The sequence below is a fragment of the Vigna radiata genome, chromosome 8, assembly GCF_000741045.1.
Source record: "Vigna radiata var. radiata cultivar VC1973A chromosome 8, Vradiata_ver6, whole genome shotgun sequence".
Taxonomy (NCBI): domain Eukaryota; kingdom Viridiplantae; phylum Streptophyta; class Magnoliopsida; order Fabales; family Fabaceae; genus Vigna; species Vigna radiata.
Window position 1 is genome coordinate 26,512,830 of NC_028358.1, and position 21,150 is coordinate 26,533,979.

Sequence of the window (21,150 nt, forward strand, 5' to 3'; positions counted from 1 at the left end):
ATAGTCTTCTTCCTTCATTAATTAATTCTTGCACTTCATCTATAATTTCATCCATCATTCGAGAATCCATCTGTTTTGCAGTTCATTTCATTGAGCAATAAATAAAAGTAAGGAAATTCATGTCAAAGATAATAACATTCAAAAATAAGGTAAAATGCATAAGTCTTCAAACAAATAAGTGAAATTAACACACTTAAGTCATGTAATGCATTCTGAGTANAGTAANGGACTTAATCATCTAAATTGTGAAGAATTAAATTAACATTCTGATTAAGNTGAGCAAATTGGCGATTCATGTCAAGGGATAGGTTTGCCAAGTTATCTTCAATACGTTCAACCCGCACTTGCATTTGTTTCATCCCCTGCATTCTCTATTGCAAGTCTTGTACCCCCTCCCATATTTGATTCATCATATTAGGATTTGAAAATTGTGCAGGAGGTTGCACAGGGTTGTGATGTTGTTGTGGTTGGTCTTCTTCTTCATCATCGCCATCATCGTGTTGCCAAACACCATTCACTTTAACAATGTTCAATCTCTTTAAAGAATTAATGGAGAAATAATGTCTTGGCCCAATATGACTGTTGGCATCACCATCAACATGTACTCCACAATATTGCATTATCTGTGTGATGAGGACGCCATATGGTAGGGGTGTGTCACTGGCCTTGCATTTAAGCATATGTTGCATGATGTGATAAGGCCAATTGAGAGCTACATTATTTTTAATCAGTCATATCATGAAGATATCCTCTTGCAATACCTTTGCAAAATTTGCAGGTCGTGGAGTCAGCATGTGCACAATAACATAATGCAGAAGTCTATCATTAATATTCAAANACCCAACTGTTTTAACACGTTGACCTTGCATTTCTGGTCTAACCATAGTAGCTAATGTCATCTCCCGATCATAGTGAAAGTCATCTGGGATATTTGAAAAAGACAACTTTTGGCCCTCATATTTCATATTAGCAANATTCAACCAATCAGCAGGTTTCAATCTAATTCGTGTTTTGTTCACCTCACTGACCAAATATCCATTTCCAGAAATCTTCAGATTTGAGTAAAACACTTTGATTAAGTCTGGATAAAAGGGTCCCTGCAATGTAAGGAATTCCACCACCCCTTGAAATAGAAGATTATGTTGGAAAAGTAATCCAGAACCAGCAAAAGATTCAAAATTCATTATTTTTGGAAGAACAATATTCCTAGTGTAGAAATCAGTTGCATAGTTTTCCATTTGATGACTGTGAGTGAAAAAACGACGCTGATCTAATTGTTCTTCATGAAATGCTCTGATATCACCTGCATCTTCTGCCACATTTTGAGTTTCTTTTCCCTTGCGGCTTTTTCTAGGCCTTTTGGTAGATGAAGAGGCCATTTAAGAATTTCTTCAACAAAACATCATGTGTAGAATATTTTGGTTATTGATAACAAAGTATTAAAATTAAGAAATGATCGAAAAGCAAGGTCAAACCATTACATAAATACCATAACAATAATGTCACATAGTCATACATCCAAATCATAAAGTCATAAATACATTCCAAGTACATTACATAATAAAGATCATTATCAGAAGTAGTCAGATAACCAAGCCTAAAGTTCACCACGGGACTTCATTTGACATAATTTATTCCACCGTTTGTGTCGTGGAAGTCCCATCAACTTCTTAACACATTTGGGCTTTTCACATAAGTAGTCATAGCATTGGTCCAACAAAGATTCATCAGCTATGTTCATACCACTCAGCATGTTATAAATGTCAGCTTCAGTGTAGGTGTAGTTTGTGGTACGACGTAGTATTTCATTGCGTTCTTTCATAGTTGTTACTTGTTCCACGGCTGCATTAGAAATAGTACCAAAATGAACATTTGATGAACTCAGGACATTGGTGAAACCGTCCAAGCTGGTAGTGAACTTCTCAAATTGGGCTTCAAGAACATCCGTCGTAGGTGCCTTCCTTTTCGAACCTCTTGAGGATGAAGTCCCACCGGATGGGACTGAAGGCACAGATTGAGTCCCACCTGTACTATATTCATCAACAGAAGGAGGAGGTGATGGGGGAGTTGAGTCTCTATAACCCATCCAGTCAGGCTACTCAGGAGTGTACTCAACATTATGGTTGAGATCAACATTAACACGAGGCGCATCCCGCCCTCGACGAATTTGACGAGCTGTCCTAACAGCACTCCTTGTAGCTCGATCCGCAGCCCATAACTCCACCATTAAATCGTAATGGCAGATATTGTTCACTCTCCACTTTGCGGCAGTTGGCCTCGACTGCACAATAAACATTAGGAATATTTTTTTACATATTTTCATATATAAAACATATGTTGCACTTTGTACTTCTTTTAATATACCTGAATGAGGTCCATCCAAACCTCGTCCTCCGCATCAAATCGCATAGTAATGGGGTTCCAAGCAAAGCCGCTTAATCCAGAAAAAAGGTCATGAACCTCACGCCATTTATCTTTCAAGACTTTCTGACGGTTTTTCACATTATTTTTTGTAATAGCAACATACCCAAAGACATGTAAGTGATCAACAATGTTAGTATACGCTTGGGATGTCCAACTCCCATCAACCCTATTACCGATTCTTGATTCGTCAATCATACAGTGAAGCAGACGTGCGTCCATATCCTCAGTCCATTTTATAAACTCTCTGGTTGGAACGGAGGACTCAGTGGCGATTGCCTTACCTCTATTCATTGTTGACCTACTTTATTAACAAAATATTTAGAATTGAATAATAAACATCCATAATATAATTTCATNGTCATACAACAAACAGCAAATAGGCAGACAAATACAATAATAGTAAAATAACTAAGAGTTNNGATAATCTCGCCACATATGATCAGCTATGGCATCCCTAATACTAGTACCCATCCTATGATCCTCTTCCCTAACTTGAGACGATGAAACATTATGCTCTTCTCTTTCATTGATCTCATTATCAACTTCATCAAGTAAGGAGTCATCATTATCCACGCTTCGCAGGATGTTGTGTAAGATACAACATGCTAAGATAATCTCTGTCATCGTCTCCAAATCATAGTGTGGTTCAGTGCCACTTGCAATGATAGGGAATCTTTTTTTCAACACCCCAAAAGTTCTTTCAATAACATTTCTCAACGATGAATGTCGATGATTAAACAACTCGCGTGCATTTTGTGGTCCTCTGCGTGTATATTCCTTAAGGTGATATCTGACGCCTCTATATGGAGTCAAAACTGTGCTTTTCAACATAAATCCAGCATCACCGAGGTAGTATTTTCCTACAATTTTGAACACGTAGAACAATTTAGTCATTGTTAACATATATAGTCATTTAGTCATGAACTTCGATAACTTCCACGCTGACCTTGCGGTATAACCAACGGATCATCTCGATCAAGAGCATTTTTTAAAATTCTCGAATCCGATGCAGTGCCTTCCCACCCAGCAAGAACGTATGTGAATTTCATGTCAAAATCACACGCGGCGAACACATTTTGAGTTGGCCAATCTTTTCTTCCTCGAAATCTAGGAGCATCAGATCTTGCCACCTTCACACGAACATGAGTACCGTCAATGGCCCCCAAACAATCCTGAACATACAAATAGGAAGAGATGATAAAAGTCTATAATTGTCATCATTCTTTCATTTAACAACATGAAGAAATGTTTTTAAATCAGTACCTTAAAGTACGAGTAAAATCGATTGTTATTGAAGATATATGGTTGAACCTCATTTCCTAAGGGTTGAATAAGAAATTCAGATTCCAAACTTATAACTGCACCCAAGACATTGTGAAAGTGTCTGCTAACCGTCGAGCCCGATCGATGGAAGAAAAAACCTACACTTCGATTCTTAACATTATGGCCAATGATATGAAGAAATTGAGCCACTTGTTGCTCCACTGTCGACCGAATTGCGTCCTTAACTAACCCAGTTGATCTTATTCTTTCACAAAGTTTAATAAATGCCTCTGGACCCATCCTAATAATGTCGCGAGACCGATTTGTGTGCACTAGATATGACATTAATTTCTCCCTACGACGATCTCTTTCTGGTAGGGAAATACTTACACTAGTGGAATCACTCCAGTACATTTCCAAGATATTCAACGCGTGTGCAACAATGCATAACATTGTTACCGCAGCTAAAGCAGTAGTTATTTCTAAGTGTCTTCGTATAATTGATATAATATTGAAATCTACGCCAAGCACATCATCATCTATATCTTCAGCCTCCAAAGATGATAAATCTAATTCTTCTTCCATCTATATTTACTTAACCAAATATACATACTATAATTAAAATCATACATTCACTTATTCATTAAACAAACCTCATTCATACATTNATACATCATATGTTGATATAATAAACAATTATTATACTAGTTTATACATGAAATAAATATTATACAATAATACATTATTACATTACATAAACATACAACATTGTATATTGATATAATATGTTATAAAAAACAATAAACATAATACATTATATTTTCATAAATGTAATTTTTCTTCCATCTATATTTACTTAACCAAATACATACAATTTCACAACTTAAACAAAAGTTTATAAACACAATATCATTAAATTTTAATATTCCTATAATCATTTCCTAATTAAAAATATTCATGCAATTTCATATAATAATTAAACAAAATACATACATGAACAACAAAAACCACACATTCATTCTTATTAATTAAATAACGTAATATGAAACGTACCTCTTGAAGTAACTTATGAAGGTTTGAAGCAAGATTAAAAGCAAGATTTTTTTCCAATACTCAGCTGCCAGTGACACTTATATCCCAATAAGATACTACTTTCACTTGCTAATATTGAAATAAAATTACTCACAATACCAAAACCAACCTGTAAAAAAAATTTACACAAATAAGTTACAATGTATAGGATGGTTTAAAATATATTAAAAATATGTACAATATCTTTGACAATTTTATACCAAGAAATGCCTCTTTTGGAAGATGACCAGATCCAGAAACCACTACAAAGACCAAAAACACTTCTGCACATAACAAAAATTGGTGTTATTCTCACCACGGAAACCATGAACCACATGCAGTTCATGTCAAAAAATTTTCAACAATTGAAAGTGCACAAACAAATCACTATACCAAAAACTTGTAGCTCACCAGATGCACCTTTTGGTTATAAAAACCTGCAAAACATACAAATGGTTATGGTTAGTCTGGCAAAATAAAAGCAAATGTTGATGTCCATGTTACTCTCCTGGTACTCTGAAATCATTCCAAAACTTTGCCAAATTAATTCCAGACAACCGTGGTCGTCCTCCTCTCCACCTCCATACGCATCACCCTGTCGTCCACCGCACACACTTCTTCTCCATGCTACACATCGTCTCCCTCCATGTGAATCGTAACCTACCTGCATCGTCTTCTCCATGCCTCCCATGCACGTTGGACGCACCACTGTTTGGATCCTCAAATGCCAATACATCACAACCACAAGGACGCCATGGTCCTCTCACGTGAACGAAGAAGCTTCCACCTCCAACCACAACGACGCTCTCATAGGGTCCTTAGTCCGACAAGAGGGTCACATATACTCCCTGCCTGCAACCAAGGTCGTCGGAACAAAGCTTTCTCTGTTGCCTCGATCCGGATACCACAAATCCTGCATAAGTCGTATCCGGATACGTCTGCCATTGTTTTTGTTGAAGAAGGTGGATCCGGATCCGTCACCTTGTATTCGGATATGGCAGCTCTGCAACTCGTTCAGCATGCTGGATCCGGATACCAGCGTCTCCGATCCGGATACAGACGCGTCACTGCATCTTCCTCCTTCCATGGCGTGATCTGCATCGTCTTCGTCGTCTTCATCAACACCGTTCTTCATCATCAACACTGTTCTTCTTCCTCATCGAGTTGCATGGCAGTACTACAATGTTCATAAGATGAAAAATGGATAGAAACCATACCTCTCCTCTCCTGCTCGTCGTCACTGCCAAGCCCAAAGTTCACCACGACTCGCAAAGCTTCTCACAGAATCTCTCTAGCTCTGTATGTAATGAGTTGCATGAGTTAATACACACACCAAACTTATCTACCAAAGGACCGTGTTATAATGGGCTTTCTGGTCAAAACAGAAAAGCTTTGTTTTGAAATTCAAATGCCAGGATTCTCTCTTTGCAGTGCATGCAGTGACTAGTGTTGTCAAGCAGAGAATCTCACTGCAAAGGGCTGCAAAGCATGGTAGAAAAGAAAGAAGTGCACGCCGAGACTGGGTTATCACATGGCTGCAGTAGAAAGTCTCATGAAAGCACAGTGCAATGGAAATAACTGAGGCTTAATTTTTATGTTTAAAAGCCATTTTTTATGTTGGAATTACAGTGAAAGTTGAGGGGCATTAGCGTCTTTGTAAAACAAATCACCGCAAATCTTCTCACATTTGCGGGATGTATTTTTCACTGGCATCCCTTGAATCAGCTGATAAAAATCAGCTCAAATCAGCGCTAATACCCTCAAGCGAACAGAAGGGATCTCTCAATTCCATCCTCTCAAATCTTCGCTACAGGGTAATACCCTCAAGCAAACAGAGTGTTAAATGGATTTTATATCTTTCAAATGTTAGGAAAGAATTGAATTCACGACCTTTCTCACTCTTCTTTTTAACTTTTATCGAGTTGGTCCATATATTATATGAAATGTGATCCATTTTTTGAACAATTATCAAAACATTTGTGTTGAAGTTTTAGTATCATGTTTGTTACTATGTTTCCATGTTTTATATTTTTTGTTTTCTTTTGAAATCTGTGATGGTGAAGGCTTTATAATTACTACAGATGGTCTGTCTTTTATGTTATCAAATCTCCTCTCTGTCAATGTAACCAGTACCTGCATTATTAAACTTCACAAACACAATCAGGCTTGTGGGTAACTGTATCATACACAGATTTGCTGGGATAATGCATCATAAAAACTTCAGTACTCCCATTTCAATTCTGGTTACATAATCTGCAATTGTATAAATAAAACTAGGCCAGAACACACCCTTCCATCACTGTAACTGCTTTCCCACGCAAAAGTACTCTTTGGTTCTGCTCATCTAAACTAATATTGAAAATTGCTCCTCTGGGTGATGCCTGTTAGAATTGTAATCTACATATTAGTATGACAATGAGACAGATAATCCCAACGAGAGAAAGGAGAGTACCTGATAAGCCTTCAAATCATATTTCCCCAGCTTCTTGCTCCAGTAGCATGCTAAGGAACAATGTGCAGTCCCACAAGCAGGATCCTGAAAGTTAAAACCAGTAAAGTTATCTCATTTATTCTACTTTTGATAAAATGAACTTCAATGAAGATTTCTTTTGCTTTTAATATCCTTCCCATTCCACCAAGTGACCTAACTGTGGACCTTGTAAAAATAGTCTGTATCTTGATCCAAAGTTCCTTTGTTTAATTAAAAGTGAAATTAGATCCCAGATATGATACGTGTTATATAGCATTAGGGTAAAACAACAGGAAATAGAACAAGAGTTTTAACGGATTATGCAGTTCAAAAATTGCAAAGTATGGTTGAGTTCAAAATCAATCTATACTTTACCTTAGCTGGGCTGTCTATAGTTACGGCAAAATTATTAAGCAGAACTCACCAATGCAAGTAGAGAAATATAATATAACAATCATAATATCTCAGCCACATACCTCATTGATTCCAAATTTCGGGCAGAAGAATCGACTGTAGAAGTCAAATCCAGATCCCGGAGGAGCGATCCCCGAAACAATTATTCCCCTTCCGGGACATTTAACTATTGCATCGAGCTGTGGCTTTACTTCTGTGACATTTTCCCCAGATTTGACAACTACCTAGGAAATTAAATAAGTCTCATAATGTTCAGTTCGCACCAATTGCACAAAACACTCACTAGCTACTTTGCAGAGAAAAGTAACATGAGATGTATAATACATTTGTTCTTCATTAATCAAGCAGGTTAGCTGATGGTATAAATGAGCATCTAAATATAATGACGAAAATATGGTCTTCCTCATACGCAAGGATATTCTGTTTTATGGGAAATATTTATCATGTGTGTAGTAAATATGGAAGAGAGAAGATTTAAGAATTACAAGTAAGTCATCTGTAACTTGGGTCCTCCTTATATCAATTATGGAAGCACCTATCAAGGCCCCAGAAACTAGTGATGTTTGATCCAAGTTGAAATCTGTTACAGGATCAGCAGGAAAATCCAATTCAATGTAAAACCCATCATCGGTTTCGCCATTTTGCAAGTTTGAGGCACTGGAGATATTGATTGCTGGGATTAATTTTGCAGTTAATAGCCCAGATAGCGTTACGAATTCAATAATATTGGTATGCAACAAACCAGATGAAAAGAGTGTGTGTGCAGCAGCTAATGTGGCATGGCCACAAAGTTTAACCTGCATAAGGGTGACCCAGATAATGTTATTAATGGTTCCACCAAAGCATTTGGTCTAATTTGAGAAAACTGACCTCAGTAATAGGAGTAAACCATCTGAGGCGAAAACGGGGATTAGAGGTGGCATTGAGAGAGTCAAGAGAGGTATCAGAGTCAACAATCCGGGTTAAGAAACAAGTCTGAGAGATGTTGAACTCAGCGGCTACAGCTTGCAACCAGTGGTCGCTCCTCTCTTCCTCTTCCTCTAGGAAACACACTGCTGCGGGGTTCCCTTTGAATGGTACATCAGTGAATGCGTCGACCTGTTTATAAACTCAGACAAGTCGATTTTACCAGACAACCTAATTTATAACGATACACTAATAACAATTAACAACAAACACACCAACATACCACAAAGTATTTGACAGGTTTCTTTGCCATATAGAAGACACGCCACACAAAAGAACACGATAGAATTTCTAACGCAGCACAGAGAAGAAGAAACAGCGTTATCAGTTCTCTAGCCTGAACTGTTAAACTGGTCAACGCTCTAGCAGCCACCGAAAAAGAAAATGATTGCAATCCGCTTCGAAAATGATATGTTGACTAACATTTTTATCTTACAAATTTTTACAGCCTGCCTTTGGGTCATCGGCCTGGATAAAAAATTATAAAATTGAAAGTGAAACTCTATCTTACACTTTGTTCGAAACTCTCAAAATGGTGGGTTACAACCGGAGGTCAATATGGCCTATTACGAGTATGAATCATATTGAATTTGAAAAATGCATACCTCCATTGCTCGTATATTTGTGTGTAAATTTTAGTTTGGTTGTCAAGTTTTGAACTGTTTTAATTAAGTCATAATTTTTGTAAAAATGTACACATTTTACCCTAACCGTTAAGTTGTCTCGTTAATTGATATTGAGATGATTTTTTTATTTTAGGATTAATCTCTCTCTTGGTCCTTATGTTTGTATGAAAATTTCAGTTTGGTTATCAAGTTTTGAACTGTCTCAATTGGGTCATAATTTTTGAATTGTCGACAACGGCGACATTTTTTAGTTTGAGAGGGAGAAAAGGTGTGAGTCGAAGGGTTTGAGAGTTTGAGGGTGAAGGAATGAGTGAAATATGATCAGTAATAGGAAGAAAAAAAAAAAACCATAGTCACGTGGATTTAATGATTTAGTAAGTGAGAAACCAAGTAGGCTAAATACTAATTTTGTATTATTTTGGCCATTTTTCTTTGGCACATTGCTTCCATCGCGTTTCTCTCGTAGCATAGCTTCCAGTCCAATGTGGTGTGTTGCAGTCCCTTCCTTTCTTTCTTCTATCATAAAAAGTTTTGAACCAGAACAATTTGAACGTCCCTCACATTGGTGACTTGAAAGAGGAGTTAGACTAAGCATGGCTGAATACACATATGTTAAAGTTAGTTACATTAAATTGGTATTGCAAAACATATTTATGGACCGTGATATGACTGTACTATTTGTTTAGGAAGAGATACAACAACCGAAGCATTATATATATATATATATATATATATATATATATATATATATATATATATATATATATATTTTGTTTTCATGTTTTTTCATTTTTTTTATTCGTTTCATTAATTCTCACGTTTTCTTTTCTTTCACTTTTTTTCTATGATTTTTCATTATACTTTTGGTTAGAATCGAATTAAATAATATATATTAAAAGACTAAAAGAAAAATAAATAATAACATACTTTTAAGGATTAAATATGTTTTTTTTAAAATTATAATCGTTTTTTGTTTTGCTTATTTTTTAAACTTTAATTTGTTTTTGTTTTTGTTTTCTTGAAAAGTCAGATACTTACTTCTTCTTAATCAATAATTTTAGTTTTTTCTAACGTGACAAACGGTGTGTTATATCCTAAACCGATTAAGACATGTGTATTGTGACTCAAGGTCAACAAAATAGCTTGGTCGCAAATAGTGTGTTAGATCTCTAGTCTGGTAAGGTCAACAAGATATTTGGATAACTCAATAGAAAGTCTATACAGTCTGGTAAGGTGAATGCAGAACTTATATATTTTGGTGAAAAGTCAAGATAGCTTAGTAAAGTGAATGAAAAACTCAAATAGCTCAGTTAGAAGTTTAGAGAGCTCGATAAGGTGCTATCCAAGCTATTCAAACTTTCCATCGAGCTATTGAATTCTCCATTCACCTTACCAAGCTATCTAGACTTTCCATCGAACTACTCATATGTTTTGCCAACTTGAAAACATAGTACTAATGTTTTGTCAACCTTACCAAGCTAGAAATGTGACACACTGTATGTCATTAAATCATCTCACCAACCTTAGGACATAGTACACATGTCTTAAAAGGTGGCAAAGTGTTTGCCATGTCCAGAAAGAAAAAAATCTAGTCATTGATCATGATAAACTAAATCAACATTTTAAAAGGAAAAAAACAAAAATGGATTAAAGTTTGGAAGAAAAACGAAAATAAAAAAAAGGCATAATAATTTAAGGACTAAAAATATATTTAACTTTTAAACAAAGTAATTTTATTTATTTTGTTTTAGTTTTATTAATGGTTAGGTTATATAATACGTGTTTGATTTTTAATAATGGATACGTGTTGTTTAAAGATAAAAAAAGTCAAAATAATATGTAATTAATCTTAAAATTTGTCTTTGTTGGGTTATTTTTTAAATTTTAAATTCTTACATTAGCTTTAATTTTCTCTTTAATTTAATAAATATATGTGTTAATTACTAAATATCAAATGCATATTCAATTATATTAACCTACTCATTTTAAATAAAATTAATAAAATTAGAGTTGTTGCACTAAGACTATAGTGGTTTTTCTTATCGTACTGAAAAGTAAACATGTTAATATACTTGTTATACTAATCCACTATTTACCCTATGATAATGTTATGCAATCTTTTCATCCTATTTGTAAATTTAGTTATAGGCGTGATCTCCCAATATTTATTTTTAGTTTAGTAACAATTTGTTGTTTCTTCTTATTAAGGGTGTTATAATTTTTCTATATATTATACTTTTAATATGCTAACAAGAATTTTATTGTTATTTTATAGGAAATTTAATCATTTTTAAAAATTAAAATATATTAAATTTCAAATTTTTTTCATTTTAGATTGTTTAATTATTTAAATGTTTGGTTTAGATAAAAAAAATTGTATATATTAAATTTTATTTTTCTTATTTTGCATAAAGCATTTCAATTGTCGTCAAATATCACTAGCCATCTTGATCGAGAAACAAAATAATTTGTCCAACATTGAAAAAAAAATTACTACAAACTTTAACCCAAAAAAGAAAAAAAATCTTATCGACATCCACTTAAAAATAGTCTTACCAATATTAGCTGAGAAAATTTCTACAAAATTCAATTAGATAAAAATATCACTAGCCTACATTACAAGATAAAAATGCCAATTAAAGAGTATCTTATGTAAAAATTGATTAAAAAACCTTGAATTACATTGGTCGAAAAATAGTTTTATTAACGTAAAAAAAATGTGGTTGACATTATTAGCCTTAAAAACCTGATTAGCCTTAGTTGAAGAAATAAATATGACAAACTTGGATTCACATAGATAAGAAAACAACTAAAAATAATTTAGAAAACCTTTTATAAATTGTCAAAAAAAGATTATTATAAAGTGATGAACAATTTATGAACTCCAAAAATATACAAAAAAATATCAAAAAAATACATAAGTTTTTTTTATACTTGTTAGATTCTTTTTAAATTATAGTTAATTAATCCAAACAATTTTATATGGATTTTTTAATTATATGTAAGTAGAATTATATATATATATATATATATATATATATAATTCACTCCTTGAAACATATTTTAAAAAGATTTACAAAGTTTATGAATATACTCAATTAGCTGTACTGATAAAATCAAATGACAAGAAATATAAAAGATAGATATCTGTGACTAATTATAAAATGAAAAATCTATAGCATGATCATCTTCCAAACAATAAGTAACATATGACATTGTCTCTTTTAAAAATAATAATGCTTTCTTTTTTGAAAAAAAAAAAGAAATGCATAATGAAAAAGAGAGTTTTCTTTTAAAAGAGTTTTGAGGCCACTTACTAATTTAATAAGTTATGTTTAAATATAATCGAATGAATATATTTTCTATTTAACTCAAAAATCATTTTAAATCAACATAATTAAATATTATTAAACACAATCAATTATTAATAAATGTGAGATTTTTCTTAAATAAGCTTAATATGATCAATTATTGTCTAAAATAATTGATTATTTATGAAATGTGACGTGTTTTTCCAAAACAGTTTGAAATAATAGACTATCTACGGTTAATAATTTGATTATATGCAAAATTGAGTAAAATTTAGGTTTGGTCTATCTTTATAATGGATTATAAACTCAACATATATAATCGATTATTATATTAAAAAACAACATAAAATAATTTTTTCTATGTAAATATGTCTAAGATTATATTAGATATTGATCCATGTTTTATATTTTTTAACAACAAAATATGCAAATATCACCAAAATCAATCGATCATGCGTTGCTAACAACCATTATTGTTGATAAAGAAAACATTGATTTGTAAACAAAGAAATAATAGTGATTCATATTGCCAAACAATCTTGGTGATTGAGACTATGAGAAAAAATAATCATAGTTTATTTTAACCTAAAAGAATTTTTTGCTGCCATTAAAAAAAAAACATATATTGCGTTAATGGTGTTCTAATCTCAATTTGGCCAATAACATATTAACAAAAACCAACTAGACGATATCCTATTGATTTCATGTCAAATAGAGAATTTGAAGATAAATTTCATGGATTTCAAATAATAAGAAAATGGAAAGAATTTCTTACATTTTAAATGAAATTTGAAACTATTTAATTTTAAGTAATTAAATTACTCTTATGAATTCTTAAAATTTCAACTTCTCTTATCATCTTTCTATTGTATTTAAAATAATATGCAGAATTTGTGTTGATTCAACCTGAGCATTGAATATAGGGTCTTTAATCAAGTTACTCATATAAAAAAAATTATGAAAAAAACAAATGAACATGTACAACAAACTTAAATTGTTAAGACGGGGAATAATTTGAGAAGTTCTTTGTTGTAATTTGTTGATGAAAACGATTACAAGATATTGTTCATGGATAATGAATGCGCAAATTATATGACCCACACAACTAGTATTTTGAAGAGATAAATTAGGTTTATTTCTCTAAATTTCAATTTTTTTCAAGATCTTTTCAAGTGGAAAAAACTTTGATTTAAAAAAGAAGAGCTGTGTTTAAAACTCTAAAAAACTATTACGAAAAACAAGATATAAAAACAATGTTAAATTGTATTTTAAGATTTTTGGAGTTTTTTTTTAATGTATCATTTATGCAAACATTACCAAACGATAAGAAAATAACTATAATTATTATGTAAAATATTTTTGTAAGTTAAATTTTAAATATTCCTTCCTTCTTAAGTTTGTTAAATAGTTATAAAAATAAATATAAAAAGTCAAGGAAAGAAAATATACTTTGAATTGTTATACTAATTCATCTAATCATAGAGTTTATATCTGGTTCTTGGCTAATTAATAGGCAAACTCACTATGAAACACAAATAAATATTATATTATCAAACAAGATTTTACTCACCGAGTATTCTTTCAACAAGTCAATCCTAACTTAACATGAGTATTCTTACGGCTCTTAATAACTCTTGATTAACCTTGTTCAAATACTCTTTTTATAAGCCACTTTTAGCTTAAGTAAATATTCTTTTAACAAATCACTATTGGCTTATATAAACGCAAGGTTTAAGTGATCAACAAATCACAATTTTAGCTCACTAAAAAAAAGTGTTTTTTCAATGTATACAATGGTTAAGGTCTCTCAAATAGTTTATTTGGTTGAACACAAAAAATGTTCTTACAAAACTTTTAGAACACATGGAAAACTTAGCAGAGTTGACACTTACAAATAATAGCTCTTCTTCTTCCTGTTTTTCTTCAAAAAGAGTCTTTATATAAAATTGAGAAGAAGTTTTCATTGTAAACCCCTTTTTGTCCATTGAGTAGCTTTGAGCTCACTTGAATGTCTTTTTCATCTTTCTTCTATTATCTTTCAACCTTTTTCGTAGAGAAACATTATACGAACTTCATGCAAAATTATTTTTTTTTCTTCATTACACAACTTCTCTAATAGTTGACATTACTTATCTCCTTAGCACACATCGTAAGTGATAAAAGCACACATCGTATTTGACATATAGCTAAGCCAAAGTTGACATGCTTATTTTAGATAAATTTGAAAAACATTTAAGCTCTAGGTTAAATCTCAAAATATATTTTAATGAAACCAGAACTTTGGACATGAATCTCTTGGCATTAAATGCTAAAAACATTTTTTGCATCACAAGCTTAAGCTTTAGAATATTTTTCATGCATGTCAACTTAAAGTCTTGGTTGGTACTTATTATTTCGTTGATCCTTATTTGTCTATCAGACGAAATGAAACTTCACGTAGTGCTTTATCATTTGTTAGACAATGCGCATGTACTCATGACCTGATCAACATTTCTCAAATGAATCTTCTTCATGTTTTCAAGCTTTAAGTTGTTTTGTATTTAAACATTCAATTAAATCCTTTAGAGTGGTGAATGTTTGCTCTAACAAGTACATATTATATTCCAAATGGTTTATTTGTGTATGTAGATTAAAGTTTATTGAAGGTATACAAATGTTCAAAAAGTAATTATTCCTCACGTTTTAAAAGTAGTTGTTATACCACATTTGGTCTCATCTATATGAGCTTATATATGTCTATTTAAATGAAATTAAAAGTTTTTTCACTAGAAGAAAAAATAGGTTATGTTAGAAAAGTATTATTATTGTTTTGGAAAAAGAGACAAGTGAATCTTTTAAATGAAAAACTTTATTAAGATATATTTCTTATAATGTTAAAATTGTGAGTAGGATAATAAAGTAGTTACAGTGGTAATGACCTATATAATACGAATAATTAGGGACAATTTCAAATTAAAATTTTGAAAATCCAATTTAAATTTAATATATATTCAATAAAAATAATTAAATATAAAATTCATTTATATTTTAATTTGATCAAATTGAATTGGATTTTCTAATCCAATTTAAAATATATTAAATTCATTTTGCATAACTTTTCTAAATTAGATTTAAATTTAAATGAACCTCATTTGGACTTGATCCAACTATACCTAGCATAATAGGGCATAGTCATGTTAGAGCTAGTTTGACATGGATTCGACTTGGTTAGACTTAACTTGACTTAAGCTAGGTTTGACCTATTCTGATTTGAGTTTAGCTAGACTTAAAGTCTAACCTGAGTTAGGCGTGGTCTGACCTATCCTGACTTAGGCTAGACCCAACCAAGCCTAACATAAACTTCAACATGACCTAAACTTACTTCAACTCAACTCGACTTAGTCTTTATTTGGCCTTGATTATAACAAACCCAGGTTAAAATGGGTTCAAGTCAAACTAACTTATTTAGGTCCAAATCGACCTAATATAACCTATTTAGGTCAATCTCGACCTAACCTAACCTATTTGGCCCATCTCAACCTAACCACACTTATATTGGACATGAACTGACTTGACCTTATGTGACTTTAGCCTAATTTTTACCTTTCCTGACCTTGGTTCGATTGACTCAGCTAGACTGATTTGGCTTGATGTGGACTTATTAGTAACATGGACCTAGGCCCACTCAACCTAACTTGAGCCTTATCCAACTCAGTTTGACTTGGCTTTCCCTTTTAAACTCGACCTATATCTCTTATACATGGTTACCTTGGCCTAACTTGGTCTTAACCTAATATTTTTTAACGAAGACCCATCCTGACTCAACTTAACATTGATCATGTCAATTAGGCTCAACTAAGGATTGGATTGAGTTAGCTAAGTATGGACCTAAGCCACGTCAACTTGACTTGAACCCGACTTGACTCAATCCAACTTAGGCTCAGCCTAACTTGGGTAAAGCCTAACAAAACCTAACTTGAGCCTTACACTCTTGCTTTAGCATGTTTGAGTAGGTTAAGATCCAATTCAACTTAACATGGCTTATTCTAACTCGACTTGATGTGGACCAAGTCAATCTAGCTTGACCTAGGATTGAGCCAACTCAATTGACCTTTGCCTCGACTTAAGCCAATGTAGATTGAAGCCCACTCAACTAAATGTGGATCTTGGTTGAATTGGCTTAATCTAGGCCTTGTCCAACTCAACTCGACCTTGCTTAACCCAAGCATCACTAACCTGGCCCAATTTGGTCTCAAATTTATTCTTCCTTGTATATCTGTATGCCCTGACTAAACACAAATTGGGTTTGAGTTTATTCACCCTAAAGTGGACTGTGTTGATTCTACTTTAAGTGGACCTAGGATGACTCAACTTGGCCTAAGCTCAAGCTTACTTAATTTGATGTGAATTTGAGCTGAGTTAACAACCCCACTCAAATAAGCTTGATCTGGCTTAGCTTAACATAGGCCCTATTTTCTTAGTCTGACTTGGATTTGGCTCGACTACTCCTAATATGGGTTGGCCTTTATTCGACCCGACTTGAGCCCAACTCAATGCAATTTGACCAACTTGACACGATTCTAACCCGATCTAAATTGACTTGAGCCCAACCTAGCTAGACTAACCTTGATTTGGCCTAACCTATAGTTTTAGTTAGGCTTGAGATTATTCAATCCAACCTAACTTGAGTTCGGTTTAATCCAATCTAACTTAGGTTTGGCTTGACCCAACTTAACCTAGGTCAGGTTTAACATAGTTGGAGTTTGATGTGAGTCAATCTGACTTGTCTTGTATTGAGCTTTACCCGATCCAACCTTACATGACTTGAACCTATTTTGGTTTGATCTTGTATGAAATTAACCTAACTTAATGCGGTCTTATCTTACTTAATGTCACTTAACATTTCACAACTTGAATTAAATCTGACTTGTCTTGACTTTAGATTTCCAAAATTAAAAAAAAAAAATATTCAATACAAATCTAATCATATGAATTATACTTTAAAATGGAAAATTATGAATTTGAATTTGAGATAAAAATCATTGAAATATATTTAAAGTAATATAAATTCAGATGATCGTGGATTAAATTTAAAAATCACTCTTAAATTGGGATAAAAAATATGAATTAAAATAATTGAAAGATTTTATTTATGGAACTAATACAATCTTTATTAAATAAAAGATGTAGTAGGAAATGAAGGTGGTCCACGGAGCTTAAGAACCCGTAAGGAAATATATCGTAAAGTAATACATAAAGTTAAAAGAAAAAAAAGAAAAAAAGTTATACGAACAAAGTAATAATGAAGAGAAAAGACGTTTATTTATTGAAGTGAACAAGTAGTGGAAGGGAAAGAACTAGACCATAACACAGCCTTCCATCACCGTTACGGCCTTCCCACGCAAAAGCACTCTTTGGCTTTTCTCATCAAAATGAATTTTGAGAATTCCTCCTCTACTTGATACCTGCTCAAGTCAAATTTACTTGTTATGCCATCATAACATAACAAAGATAATCACAACAAGAGAAGGAAAATACCTGATAAGCATTGAAATCACATTTCCCCAACTTCTTGCTCCAGTACGATGCCAACCCACAATGTGCACTCCCACACACCTCATCCTGAAAGTAAGTAAATACCATTATTTAACATTATCTCAATTATTCTATCTACATGAACAATAATAATTACCTCATTCACTCCATCTTTTGGGCAGAAGTACCGACTATAGAAGTCAAATCCTGACCCTGGAGGAGCAACTCCCGAAATAATTACCCCCCTTCCACGACATTTACTTATTGCATCAAATTGAGGCTCCACTTCTCTCACGTTTTCTCCTGATGCAACCACAACCTAAGACAAATCATCAAGCTGTAACCCATGCCAATTATGAAATAATCAAAATGGAAAAGAGAAGATGCAAGAATTACTAGTATGTCATCACCAATTTTTGTCCTCTTTATATCAATAATGGAAGCACCATTCAATGCCCCTGAAATTTGGGAAGTCTCGTCCAAGTTGCATTCTATAATAGGGTGAGCGGGAAGATCTATTTCGATATCAAATCCATCACACACTGCACCATTTTGCAAGTTTGCTGTGATCTTTTTGGCAGTCACTACTCCAGATACAGTATAAAACTCGATAATATGGGTATCCACCAAACCAGACGAAAATAGTTTGTGTGCAGCCGCTAACGTGGCATGGCCACAAATTTTAACCTGTACAATAATGTTTGGATTCTCAAAGATCATATAAGCGACCAAGTGGGGCTCATAGATTGAACATCATCGAACAGGACAAGAATAGAGAAAACTTCGAGAACGGTAGTTGAAACATTATTACCAAAAGGGCATTGTTATAATCAAGAGTGCATGTGCCTCACAACTTTTACTGATAATGTTTCTTGTCATAATGTAGTATAGAAAAACGTGCACTAAATAAGTAATACTGGGTGAAAAGTTTACCTCGTTAAGATGAGTAAAATATCTGAAGTGAAAACGTGGATTGTTAGAAGTTCCCATAATGCGAGTCAAGTAACAGGTGACAGGGACATTGAATTCGGTGGCAACCGCCTGCAACCACTCCTCCTTCCTTTCTTCTTCTAAGAAACACACTGCTGCGGGGTTTCCCTTGAAAGCTGAATCGGTGAACGCGTCAACCTGCATTATAGTAACGTAAAGAAAAAACCTAATTCACAAACATCTAATTTCACAGACAAGACATAATACATACCACAGAGTATTTCACAGGATTCTTAGCCATTTCTCTGGAGTCAGCAACAAAAATTGGTCGATATCCCCGAGTTCCACGAGGACTAATAAAAGAACCAACACTTTCAATATACCATGCTCTCTCTACGACAATCCAAATAAACAAACATATAATGAGAATCCAAATATTTTATTGATTACTGATGTAGTATATATAGAAAATGATGAAATGAAGAGAAAATCCTAAATATCATCTTGCATCAGTAGAAGAGAAGAGAATACTTGTAGTTGTACACCACCAACCAAATCAATAGTTTTAGATTACCATGCATTTATGTAAGTAGAAAGCAATTGCCCGTTACAAAACACAGCAGTAGGTAAAAATTGTTGTAGTAATAAAAATTGTTGGGTTGACATCAAAGAGAAGAAAAAAGAGGTGGAAGATGATACCTAGAAGACGTGACAGTATGAAAAGGAAAAGAAAAGGCGAGAATTGAAACACTTAAGGCATTGTGCTTTCACACTTAAATGGAAGCAGATATTTTGACACCATTGATCCCATTTTGATACATGACGCGTGATGTTATTGGTTTTTTTTTTTCAATAAATAATAAATGACGTCATGATTGATGATGAAATTTGAATTTTGATTTTCATGTTTGTCTTTGTCCTGTTTCATTAGAGTTAAACACTCTTTTTATCCATTTCTCCATTTTCGTTCCATTTCTCTGTCTTCAGTCTCACTGTCTCGTGCTAGTGTGAAGTTCGGGTTTCGTTCTCGGCATTGTGTCTTCGGTGTCGCTGTCGTTCACTCCCGTTGTGCGAAAAAACGAGTTCCATTAATCAGGTTTCTTCGACGATCAAGGTAAAATGGGTAGAAGTCAATATATATATATATATATATATATATATATATATATATATATATATATATATGACAATGATATTTTAACATCATTTTTTGATATTATTTTGACACTGCACACGTGTCAAGATGTGATTGGACGATTTCAAATTAAAAAAGTTGAGACAGGAGTATATTTAGAAGAGAAAAACCAAAGTTTGCTTTTTAATTTGAAATCGTCCAACCACATTTTGACACGTGTGCAGTGTCAAAATGGTGTTAAAATTTTATTTTCCATATATATATTATATTTCATTACAACTGGTTTAGGAGAACTCAATATCTCAATATGTAGAACTCTACCATCCTAAATAATTACAATGGTTAGAAATAACTCTTCCTATCTTTTAATTTAATCCTTAATATATTCAAACTAACTAATCCTATCTCTACACAAAGAAAGTAAGTGTAATTGGAGTAAGGCGAACAAACCAAAATGTTGGTTTCTCATCAAAATCATTATAAAAGATCATCAAATGTGCATACTCCATCTTGAAAAAGCATAAAATGGAATCTTTTACAAAACTTACCAAATTAACCCTAAATAACATTATTTAGGGGAATAAAATGAATAAAAAGGTAAAATTCCTAGTATCTAATTTTCTTATATTAAAATAGATTTTAAACTTGTACCTATACATAATGTTTCTTTAGTATTTGTTTTTTTTTATATTAGTAAATATATATTATATTAAAAACGATTTTGAGATTGAGAAAAAAAATATTTTTAAATTTATAATTAAGTTTTGAATAAAATTAATAAAAATTGTTTTAGAAAGTTAATATCTCTAAAAATGTGAAAAGTAGATTTTTTTTAAAAATACAAAAGATAAAGCATTTGCAAATATAGGATTGACTATCTAAAAATATAAATGATAAATTTTATAAAAATATGTAGAATATATTCGTTAAAAATACAAATCAATATATGAATAAATTGATCTAATGTGTAATGTTAGAATCATTTAATACAAATCAATATATGAATAAATTGATCTAATGTGTAAT

At 32.6% G+C, this 21,150-nt stretch overlaps 3 protein-coding genes across 7 annotated transcripts; all 3 read right to left on the reverse strand.

The window, feature by feature from the left end:
- Window positions 1-2,832: 2,832 nt before the first annotated feature.
- Window positions 2,833-4,272, reverse strand: LOC106770429 (putative nuclease HARBI1). The gene is made up of 3 exons (XM_014656239.1): window positions 3,688-4,272; window positions 3,371-3,596; window positions 2,833-3,284 (listed from the first exon to the last, which is right to left on the reverse strand). Exons 1-3 carry the CDS (start codon window positions 4,270-4,272, stop codon window positions 2,833-2,835), a joined length of 1,263 nt encoding a protein of 420 aa, XP_014511725.1.
- A 2,601-nt stretch (window positions 4,273-6,873) lies between these two features.
- LOC106771264 (uncharacterized isomerase BH0283) lies at window positions 6,874-9,029 on the reverse strand. Of its 2 annotated transcripts, XM_014657216.2 has the most exons (7): window positions 8,832-9,026; window positions 8,513-8,740; window positions 8,385-8,439; window positions 8,128-8,222; window positions 7,705-7,866; window positions 7,211-7,294; window positions 6,874-7,139 (listed from the first exon to the last, which is right to left on the reverse strand). In XM_014657216.2, the coding sequence occupies exons 1-7, from the start codon at window positions 8,859-8,861 to the stop codon at window positions 7,032-7,034; spliced, it is 762 nt and encodes a 253-aa protein (XP_014512702.1). In that variant the 5' UTR covers window positions 8,862-9,026; the 3' UTR covers window positions 6,874-7,031. The 2 variants fall into 2 exon arrangements, with proteins under 2 accessions (XP_014512702.1, XP_014512701.1); XM_014657215.2 differs by having other exon boundaries at window positions 8,128-8,439; window positions 8,832-9,029.
- An 8,698-nt stretch (window positions 9,030-17,727) lies between these two features.
- LOC106771522 (uncharacterized isomerase BH0283) lies at window positions 17,728-19,806 on the reverse strand. 4 transcript variants are annotated; one of them, XM_014657516.2, is made up of 7 exons: window positions 19,689-19,806; window positions 19,261-19,382; window positions 18,993-19,187; window positions 18,470-18,746; window positions 18,217-18,362; window positions 18,063-18,146; window positions 17,728-17,989 (listed from the first exon to the last, which is right to left on the reverse strand). In XM_014657516.2, the coding sequence occupies exons 2-7, from the start codon at window positions 19,288-19,290 to the stop codon at window positions 17,882-17,884; spliced, it is 840 nt and encodes a 279-aa protein (XP_014513002.1). In that variant the 5' UTR covers window positions 19,291-19,382; window positions 19,689-19,806; the 3' UTR covers window positions 17,728-17,881. The 4 variants fall into 4 exon arrangements, with proteins under 4 accessions (XP_014513002.1, XP_014513001.1, XP_022640474.1 ...); XM_014657515.2 differs by having other exon boundaries at window positions 18,217-18,378; window positions 18,456-18,746; XM_022784753.1 differs by lacking the exon at window positions 19,689-19,806 and adding an exon at window positions 19,521-19,535 and having other exon boundaries at window positions 18,217-18,378; window positions 18,456-18,746.
- Between the last annotated feature and the right edge of the window lie 1,344 nt (window positions 19,807-21,150).